Source organism: Elephantulus edwardii, unplaced genomic scaffold, assembly GCF_000299155.1.
Source record: "Elephantulus edwardii isolate Elephantulus edwardi_28Jun2011 unplaced genomic scaffold, EleEdw1.0 scaffold00241, whole genome shotgun sequence".
NCBI lineage: Eukaryota > Metazoa > Chordata > Mammalia > Macroscelidea > Macroscelididae > Elephantulus > Elephantulus edwardii.
In genome coordinates this window covers 3,057,441-3,068,431 of record NW_006399991.1, presented here as the reverse complement: position 1 = coordinate 3,068,431, position 10,991 = coordinate 3,057,441, and the positions used below count along the sequence as shown (strand labels likewise).

Genomic DNA, 10,991 nt, shown 5'->3' with positions numbered 1-10,991 from the left:
TATAATTTCTAGATATAAGTTCCTTATCAGACATATTATTACCAATTTTTTTTCCCATTCTGTGGCTTCCCTTTTTACCCTGTTGGAGAAGTTTTTGGATGTGCATTTTCTTCTTTCTTTGTAATGACCTTTGCATCCTTCATGGACATATTCTTGATATCTACCCACAGCTCATCTGGTCTTTTGTTGTTTAATGTTCAAGGCCTCAAACCTGTTCCTGAGTTGAGACACAAGATAAAATTTTGATTCCTGTAGATATGATTTAACCTTCTTTAGCTTTAATTCAACTTGGATATGAGTAGTTGACAGTCTGTTCCACAATCAGCACCTGGCCTAGTTTTCACAGCTGATATTGAACTTCTCCAATCAGTCTCTATTCCTATGCACCCCCATCAGGTGATATCCATGTGTATGGTCTGTGTTTATTTTTCTTATACAAGATTTTTGCAATGCATAAATCATTGATATGCAGAATTCTATTTACAACCTCATTTCTGTCACCAAGTCTATATATTCAAACTACTGATCCTACTTCCTTGTTCCCAACTTTCATAATCCAGTCACCATCTTGGTTACATGTTCAGTCAATTTCTGACTGCAACAGTTGGTAGAAATAATCTGTTTCCTCCTCTTTGTTTCTGGTTGTTGGTGCATAAATTTGAATGATAGTTGTATTTAACAGGTCTTCCTTGTATGCATATGGATATTATCCTGTCACTCACAATATTGTATTTCAAAATGGATCTAGAAATGGCCTTTTTAACTATAAAAGTGACTTCATTTTTTTCCTCACATTTTCATCTCCAGAGTAGGAGATCATATGATCGTCTGATTCCAAATGTCCCAGGCCAATCCATCACATTTTGCTAATACCTAATCTCCTAAATGTGAGACAGGCAACAGTGTGAGGGAACAGCAGTAGTATGTGCTGCAAGACATCACAGAAATGACTTGTGGACTAAGCTATTATATCAAGGGGTGAGGGAGGGCTGGATCAGGTATGTGGTAGTACAAGAAATGCTGATGTACCAGGGAAAGGGAAGGGACAAGACACATGCACTTGGGTGGGGGGGAACAGTGAAAGTACTAGTTACTTCCATAAAAAATGGTTTTCATATATCATTGATTTCACATGCAAGCAAGATTCTACTGAAGATTATCCAAAAACGACTGGAACACAGAAATGGAGCAGAGAACTGTCAGAAGACCAGGCTGGGTTTAGAAGGGATCGTGGTACTAGGAATATTGTAGCTGATGTTAGATGGATCTTAGCTGAAAGCAGAGAATACCAGAAGAATGTCTATCTGTGTTTCATTGATTATGCAAAGGCGTTTGACTGTGTGGATCATAACAAACTGTGGCAAACTCTGAGAAGAATGGGAATCCCAGAACACTTGATCATGCTAATGCAAAACCTATACTTGGACCAAGAAGCCGTCATCAGAACAGAGCAGGGAAACACTGCATGGTTCAAAATTGGGAAAGGTGTACACCAGGGATGTGTCTTATTATCTCCATACCTTTTCAACCTGTGTGCAGAACAGATTATCCGGGAGGCTGGGCTCTATGAGGAGAAGTGTGGTGTCAGGATTGGTGGACGATGTATCAAAAATCTGCGTTATGCAGATGACACAACCCTGCTTGCTGAAACTGAGGAGGACCTGATGCACTTGCTGCAGAGAGTCAAGGACTGCAGCCTGCAATATGGATTGAGGCCCAATATCAAGAAGACAAAGATTCTCAACACTGGACCAACTGGCAGCATCAGGATGGATGGTGAAGAGATTGAGATTGTTAACTTTAGTTTGCTTGGATCCACAGTCAACACACTTGGCACCCGCAGCCAGGAAATCAAAAAACGTATTGCGATGGGAAAGTCTGGTGTTAGGGACCTCTCCAGGGTACTGAAGAGCAAGGTGTCACTCTGGACAAAGGTGCGTCTGATACAGGCCATGGTCTTTGCTATCACTTGTTATGCATCAGAGAGTTGACAATGATTAGGGAGGAAAGAAGGAGAATTGATGTCTTTGAGGTATGGCGCTGGAGAAGAGTATTGAATATACCATGGACTGCCAAGAAAACAAACCGATTCAGGGGCTTTGTCTGACATACTTTGGACATGTTGTAAGAAGGGGCAAGTCCTTGGAGAGGGACATCATGTTTGGGAGGGTGGAGGGATGGCGTAGGAGGAGAAGACCCTCTATGAGGTGGATTGATTCAGCGACTGGGGTAATTGGGGTGGTGTGTCAGAGGCAGTGCGATTGACACAAGGTAGAGCAGGGTTTAGGGCTGTTGTACATAGGGTCGCCATGAGTCACAAGCAACTCAATGGCACATAACAACAACAACAATGGTAAAATGCCTGTCTGACTGGTATTGTTTTAAATCCAAGCATACAAGTGAAGACAGACTAGGAAGAAAGATTGGCCATCCACTTCCAAAATATATCAGGCCTTCAAAGACCCTATGTACAGTAGAACACACTTAGAGTAGACTAACAGATATAGCAACTAAGGTAGAGCCCTCAAATTTGGAAACAAAAAGGAGGAAAAATTGTAAGCAGAAACTAATGATTAGAACATGGAATGTGAGAAGCATGATTGTAGGAAAACTGGACATTGTTAAGAAAGAAATAGTATAATGACATAATTGACATAAACAGTAATATTAAGGATGGTAAATGAATTATTTTATGAAAATCAGTTAAAAAAATAAAAAGCCCAGCATTTCAACTGATGGGAAGCCCCAGACAATCATCCTAAGCAAGTCAGCCTCTTCCTTCACATCTATGAAATATGGATAGGGATAGGGAAAGGGAAAGAGAAAGGGATAGGGATAGGGATAAGGATAGGGATAGGGAAAGGGAAAGGGAAAGGGAAAGGGAAAGGGAAAGGGATAGGGAAAGGGAAAGGGATAGGGATAGGGATAGGGATAGGGATAGGGATAGGGATAGGGATAGGGATAGTACCTGCCTGAGGATTAAGTGAGTTCTGGCATGTCACATAGTAAGAGCTTTATGTGTTTATTAAATAAAAAGGCTGAGATGTTCTGGAGTAGATCCCTAAGTCACTTGCTTAGAAATAACCAGCATCAAATCATTTTGGGTCTGAATCTTACCTCCACCACTCTCTAGATGTAAACCATAAGCAAATTACTTACTTTCTCCAAGCTTTGGTCTACTGGCCTATGACATAGTGATGGTGCTGGTGTCCACAGCAGTGTAAGGAATAAACAGGAAGTGAAGTGCTTGAAAATGTGCTTGAAGCACAATCAGCATATAATAAAAAAAATTATGAGAGTTCTGGTGGCTTAGTAGTTAGGAGTTGTGTCGCCAAACCAAAGGTATGTGATTCAAATCTATTACCTGACAGGAGGCTGGGCTCTATGAGGAAAAGTGTGGTATCAGGATTGGTGGAAGATCTATCAACAATCTGCATTATGCAGATGACATAACCCTGTTTGCTGAAACTGAGGAGAACCTGAAGCGCTTGCTTCAGAGGTTCAAGGACTGCCGCCTCCAATATGGATTGATGCTCAATATCAAGAAGACAAAGAAGGAGAATTGATGCCTTTGAGCTGTGGTGCTGGAGAAGAGTATTGAGGGTACCATGGACTGCTAGGAAAACAAACAGATTCATCCTGGAAAAGGTTAAACCAGGCACCTCCTTGAAGGCAAGGATTCTGACGTTTTGTCTAACATAGTTTGGACATCTTGTAAGGAGGGACCAGTCCTTGGAGAGAGACATCATGCTTGGTAGGGTGGAGGGACAGCGCAGGAGGGGAAGGCCCTCTAGGAGGTGGATTGATTCAGTGACTGGGGTAATTGGGATGGCTGTGTCAGAGACAGTGTGATTGGCACAGGACAGAGCAGAATTTAGGGCTGTTGTACATAGAGTCGCTATGAATTACAAATAACTCGACGGAACACAACAACAACAACAACATGGGAGAAAGATAGGCAGTCTCCTCCTATGCGATTTCTAGTGGGTAAAAACCTACTGAAGCATCAGGTCTGAGTCAGTTCTGGTTCAAATACACAAAACAACAACATAAGCAAGGGGCACAGTGGGCAACTCCAACGTTCAGTGCTGTGAAGTAAGGATCAGCATTAATACAATTCCCAAAGTGAGATGGATTCGACCTCACCTTCTCCTTCACTGTCTTTTGCCACTCTCTCATACAGAGCTGGGTCAGGGCTCACAAACTATACATCATCTTTCAGACCATCTTTTAGTAACAGAGCATTTTCTGATCTGGGCTCAGTCAGTGCTCATGTTTTGGACACTCACTTACAGATGGTCAGACAGGTTGCTGGTTCTCACTGCCCCCATGAATTGTCAATTCAGTACAAAGACTCAGAGTCCATCATATGTATGATCACAACTTGGTTGTAATAGAAAAGGATATAAGGAGACAGGGCATGAAGTGTGAGAGGGATCATGTGTACCAGGAGGGAAGTGCCACCCTCTTTAGCACACGGTGGTTAGCCAGGAAATTGCTGTGTGCTTGGGTCTCTGAGTCCCCTGCCCACATGGCCATGGTGGACTACATTAGGCCTTATGATATTCAGCCACCACTGGATTCTCAGGTTTGGGCTCCTCTTGGACTGCTGAGGCCTGAGTCATTAACCTCATGAGCTGGTATGGCTACAAAGATAAGGAAAAAGACAAACTGATTAGTGTAAGATGAATAATTTGCAGATACTTATTAGCAAGTGGTGGACCTAAACACAGGCTTGCCAAGCTTTGTCACCTCCAACCATGCCCACCACCATTCCCAACAGAAATGCGTGTCACCTATCAGATGTTCTTGTTTAAAATCTTTTACTTAGATTTGGATTTTCACTTCTTTAATATTTTTTGGTCCTTATCTTTGGACTATTTGGAGCAGTTTTTTCTAAAAACAACACCAACAATAGTCAAAGCAAGTGAATTGGGAGCCAGGTACAAATGGAACTGCTCGACTAAGTCATAAAGACTAGTGTGACCACTGCCTGTTTAACTCTCGATTAAGTGAAACAGATCCTTCCCGATTCATATTTTATTAGAAAGTCATATCAAAGACTCAATCGCCCCTTGTTGTGTACTGTAGAGGCAGTACCAACCCACAGCTGACTCTCTGGTGGGTTTTCAGAGGTAGTTAATTGCACGGAAGAAGTTTACCCTCCTTCTCTCATGGAGCAGCTAGTGGATTAGAACTGTGTTGGGATTGCAGCACAGTTCCTAGACAGATAACGGCTATAAAATAGATGATTAATCTAGGAAGATCAGACTTCTCAAAAAGAGCAAAAGCAAAAGAAATTTTTTTGTATTAATTTAGTTTGTTTATTTTTCATTTCATTTTAAAAAATATCTAATGGTCATAACAAAGGAAACAACTTCAAAAACAACTCAGACTTTGAACAAATATTAACACCAAGAAACAGCTGGACAGATGAGGATGTAAAAGTGTCAGTTTTAAAATCTGCAAGATAAACTGAAATGTCATCTTTTATTAAAATATATTTGTCTCTACTATATACACACAAATTACATATATATGTGCATATTTTAATAAATATATATCATGTATTTTTAGTGATGACTTACTTGACAACATCCATCTACAGCTCTGGGCTGTGGGTTTACTTGGTATAGACACAATACACATATATCGAGTGTACACAGATTCTCCTAAGGCAGAAGGATTCATTCTTGGAATGTCTTTTCTCAGTTCTTATCACATCAGGACTTCCGAGTCCTCTGAAGAAGTGTCAGCAAATAAAAGTTCATCTGGAGATGTGCTCCCCAAGGGCAGTGTGCTGGAATTGGACCAAGTGGCCCCATTCCTTACAGGCCTGTCCTCTGGTAAAATGTTCTCCTTTGCAAAGGTCATTGTCGCAGGGGTAGCAGAAGTCAGCCCACCCCATTCCTCACTGCCCCCGTTCAGGACGTACCTTCCTTCATGAGGTTTGTTCTCATGAACTTCTGCTATGACCACACTGACTGCTGCTTGAGGCGAACAAGAAGCAATTATAGAGTCTGGATCAATGTTCATGTCCAGCTGAGCAAAGGGAGGGCCCTCGGCCAGGCCCTCACAGCTCCCCAGCAACTGTGTGTTGATATAAATGACATCTGCTTTGTCCTGAACATCAGGCAAACTTTCTAAGAGCTTTTCCAGCTGCAGCCTCAACCCTGAAAAGGTGGGTCGGTCCAAAGGATCAGCTCTCCAGCAAGAGTACATTATTTCATATCTAAAAGAAAAGACAGCCAGTTATCCCTAGGTACAAGCTATAGCCCATATAGATACCTTCAGGCCATCACCCCTTTGGTTCTAATCAAATCTTTATTTTTATTGCATTATAATCAGTGTTAGATCTATAGTGAATATGTGTGTGTGTGTGTGTGTGTGTGTGTGTGTGTGTGTGTGTGTGACTTACTGAGGTTTTCTCTGTGGCCTTATATACACTCAGCTTTTATAAACATCCCCTAAGTATTTGACAAGAAAATAATGCTCTGTTTCCAGGAATGTGGCTACTATATCTCCTTTGCAAAAGTGTCTTTAAGGGCTTTTACTTTATATTAAGTATTGGAAATTGTGGTCTATGTACTAAAGCAGGCCCTCTGTGGGTCTATAAATAAAGCTTTATGGGTTCAAAGATACATTTATTCATTTAAGGTTGGTTTTGTTTTTTTGCTTTTTAAAATGGTTGCTTTGGTTACAATGGTAGATAAGTAGTTGCTACAGAAACCCCAGCCCACAAAGCCAAATAGATTTACTATTTGGCTTTTTATGGAGTTTGCCAACCCCGGTTCTACACTGTCAAAGTGGGCTGTCACCAAGAGAGTAGTTAGAAGGGTATAACTGAACTGGGGGGTCTGAGAAAAAGAGTAAGTTATATCATAATTTAATATTGAGCATTTTCTGTTTTAAGATATTGATACTGATGACACTGGGTAAGAATATGACCCAAATTTAAATGCTCTGGCACATAAAGTAGATTACTGATATTTTATAAAGGTACAATCCCATATTTACATGTAATTTTGTCATGTACCTTCCTTGGATAATTCTTCTACAAAGCCATGGCACTTCGTATACAATGTACTACTCTCATTTCATGTTGTTGTTGTTGTTGTTGTTATGTACTGTGGAGTCAGTGACTCTTAGCAACCCTATGTACAACAGCTCTGAAGCCTGCTCTGTCCTGAGCAAGTCCCACTGAATCTAATACACCTAGTCCTATCTCATCTGGGGTCTTCCTCTCCTGCGCGGTCCCTCCACCCTTCTGAGTATGATGTCCTTCTCCAAAGACTGCTCTCTCCTGCCACATGCCTAAAGTTCATGAGACTGAGTTTCAAAATCCTAGCCTAAATAAATAATGTAAAATAGAATGTATATGAATATATAAAACACAAAATAAATGAAAGATTGTATAAAACACTGTACATGAATGAAGCATACAGTAAATAAAAAATTTTAGTCTCCAAAGAGAAACTTGGATTCAACCTCTCCAAGAAAGACCATTTTGCTTTCTTGGTAGTATATGGTTATTCCAAGGCATCAATTCTTCTTCTTTCATCCTTAGTCACTGTCCAGCTCTCTGATGCACAGCAAGCAATTGCAAAGACCATTGCTTGGATCAGCCACACCTTAGTCTCTAAAATGATATTGTTGCTTCTCAGTACCCTGGAGAAGTCCATGACAGCAGATATCCCCCATGTAATCATCTTTTGATTTCCTGACAGAGATTCCAAGAGAGTTGCTTGTAGAGCCAAGCAAACGATAATTGTTAACAACCTCAATCTCTTCTCTGTCTATCATGATGCTGCCAACTGGCCCAGTGGTGAGAATCTTTGTCTTCTTGATGTTAAGTTTTAATCCATATTTAACACTACTGTCCTCGACATTCTACAGTAAGCATTTCAGGTCCCCCTCAGTTTCAGCAAGCAAAAAATGTTATTTGGCAAATAATTTTTGTTTCTCTTTTTGTGGTTCATGGTACAAATCGATTTTCAAAATTTCCTCTTGTCCCCTTCACAAAGTCTTTGACTGTTTGCAGTCTGAGATGAGCTCTGAGAGCATCTGTCCTTGGGGATATAACCTCTTTTCAATAGTGCATCAAGGCACTGTTTTTTTCACTTATCCCATGTCTTGGTAGAAAATGTTTAATCTTTTTGTTTCTCTACACTGAATAATAGCAGTATCATCTTCAAATTCATTTTTCCTTTATTTGAAGCACATTGTAAAATTTATAAATACCATATTTATGCAAATAATATGTGTTAGATGGCTTTAGCAATCGACACAATTTCATGAGTTAGTTTCCTATGCACACTACATATGCTATATGCATATATTCCATATTAACATGGGCATGTTATATGAGAAAACAATTAGTATGACTTTCAAAGGCACAGTAAGCATGTGCACCATCTAACCCAACCACATAAAAAGGCCATTCTATAGCAGTGGACTGAGGAGAACTAGAGGCCCTATTCCTGATGAATGATGTGGGAGGCGATTGTAATGTTTAGTGGTTTAAATTTTATAGATGGAAAGAAAAATAATTTTAGTAGTTGGTGTAGACAAAGGGTTATTTGTGTTTTTCTGGAAAGATTTTATAGGCAATGCAGTCATATACAGTCACTGACAGTGCCTTCTACCTGTACTTGTCAAGCCTCTGCTTTGCTCTTGACTCTGACGATGGCTGAGAGCTTCAAGTCGGTTCAGAGAAAGGATCCTCCTTCCCTCAGTTGCACATGTGTCTCTACAGAGCTCAGCCAGGATTCACTTGGCCAATTTTTACTCTCTTCCTTCTGGGGGCCCTGGGCTGCCTCACTATAGGTGAAGGCAGGTATCCTGAGAAGGGAGAAGCACTAGAAGCTGGGATGCCGAGGAGAAAAAACTCGCAGACATGAGTCGGGGACAGCTCAGTATCAGCTGTGACTCCAGGTTCTTACATTCAAAGTGCAGATTCAGTGTGGGGTGAAACACATGCACATGCAGACTTCTCTTTTAAACGTTTTTCTTAGTCTTTTTTTATATATTGCTTCCCCCATCTGCAGTGGCTGCGACCTGAAGAAAGGCAGAGAGTGAGTTTGCAAAGGGAGTTTTAAGTATTCAGTGTGGAGGTTCATCAGATACATGAATATGGGTGAGTCCTCTGATGAGAGAGTGGCACGTGATCCCCAGGGTGGGGAGGCCTAGAGAGGACCCCTGATTCTGAGTGGAAAACACATTCACAGCATATGTTAAAAGCATGTGGGGCCACTGTACCTTTATCATTTACCTCCCCTGAGTTCTGAGAAGGAAAAAGTGCAGTCACACTTACAGATGGAGGAAGTGAGGATGGAAGTTACAGATGGAGAGGAGAGAGACTGACAGAAGCCATCTGGCCAAAGCCATCTGACACCAGCTCCTCATTCTCACCCATGGCTTCTGTTATGGATTTAACCATGATACCAACACCACTCCACCTCAAAATATATCAGAATATGTCAGAATACCAACCACGCCTATATCTATGAATATAATCCTTTTTGGGAGCAGGACTTTCTTTGCTCTTTATCACTGTGGGTATATCTTAGAGCTAATCACCTTTGAGATATAAAAAGGCTGGTGAGGTATAGAAACAAGCAAGAACAGAGAGAGGAGAGAGATGCCAAGCCATGGTAAGACTGTCAAGAAAATGAGGGACAAAAAGGAGACAAGAACATACCTCCAGCTCCAGCAGACAAACATCCTCTGTCTACAGAGCTCTAGTGGCCTAGTCTATAGGGAGTTGTGCTGCCAACCCAAAGGTGGCACACCTCTGGCCAACCCACCAGGTGCCTCTCAGGCAGTCTGAATCCACCAGTAGCTCCACAAAAGAAAGATAAAAAATCTCCTCCCAATCAACCTACAGCTATGTGGGTGAGCTATGAATCAGTTCTAACTCCATGGCAGTGAGTTTGAGAAATATACTTTAACCTACCCTTAGTTTGGATTTCTACCTTTTTAAGGTTGTAGGGGGAGGGAAATAACTGTTCAGTAAAGCCACACCCATCTATTTCTGTCACAACACAAGGAAACTAAGATGGACTTCCATTTCCTCACTAGAAATAATAACTGGCAATATTTTATGTTACTATCATCTATGGCATGCCTCTAAAACTCTATGAATTTTGAGAAATAACGATAGTTACAGAAAGGTCTTTTGTTCATAGGGTTGCTATGACTTGTGCTAAACTCCATGGAAATTAACAAAAACAACAACATCATCCATGAAGAACGCAAAAGGTCATTACAAAGACAGAGGAGGAAAAAAAGGCCAAGACGAAGGTCAAAAGAGACTTTGAATATTATTCTAGAGCCCCAAGAAGCTAAAACAAAGGGAAGAAATTAAGAAATTAGGGAGCTTAAAAGAAGATTTCAAAGAGCAGCGCAGGAAGACAAAGTAATGTATGATAATGAAATGTGCAAAGAGTTAGAAGCAGAAAGTCAAAAGGGCCAAACTCCCTCGGCATTTCTTAAGCTGAAGGAACTGAGAACAAATTCAAGTGTCAAGTAACAATACTTACAGATGCACTGGGCAGAATATTAAATTAGTCAGGAGGCATTAAAGGAAATTGGAAAAACAAACCAATAGAAAATAAAAATTTATTTTAAAAAAATTGGAAGGAGTATAAACAGTCACTGTATCTAAAGGAATTGGGTAACACATAAGAATTTCAATAACATATGAGCAAGAGCCTGTGATAATGAAGGAAGGCATTCAAGAAGCCATGAAGGAATTGGGAAAAACAAAGCCCCAGGAATTGATGGCATACCAATTGACATATTTCAACAAACTGACTCTACTCTGAAAGCTCTTTACCAAGATGTGCCAAGTAATCTGGAGGACAAGTATCTGGCCAACCATTCCAAAGAAAGGTGACCCAACAGAGTGCAGAAATTATCGAACAAAATTATTAATATTACACGCAAGCAAGATGCTCAAGGGCATCAATTCTCCTTCTATCCTCCCTAGT

The 10,991-nt window shown here is 40.7% G+C and overlaps 1 protein-coding gene across 1 annotated transcript in view; it reads right to left on the bottom strand.

The window, feature by feature from the left end:
- Nucleotides 1–5,718: 5,718 nt before the first annotated feature.
- The window catches only part of MERTK (c-mer proto-oncogene tyrosine kinase), a 226,471-nt gene continuing 221,198 nt past the window's right edge, over nt 5,719–10,991 (bottom strand). The window contains exon 18 of the mRNA XM_006898936.1: nt 5,719–6,232. Coding sequence (XP_006898998.1) covers nt 5,719–6,232 — 514 coding nt within the window. The remainder of the gene's footprint in view (nt 6,233–10,991) is intronic.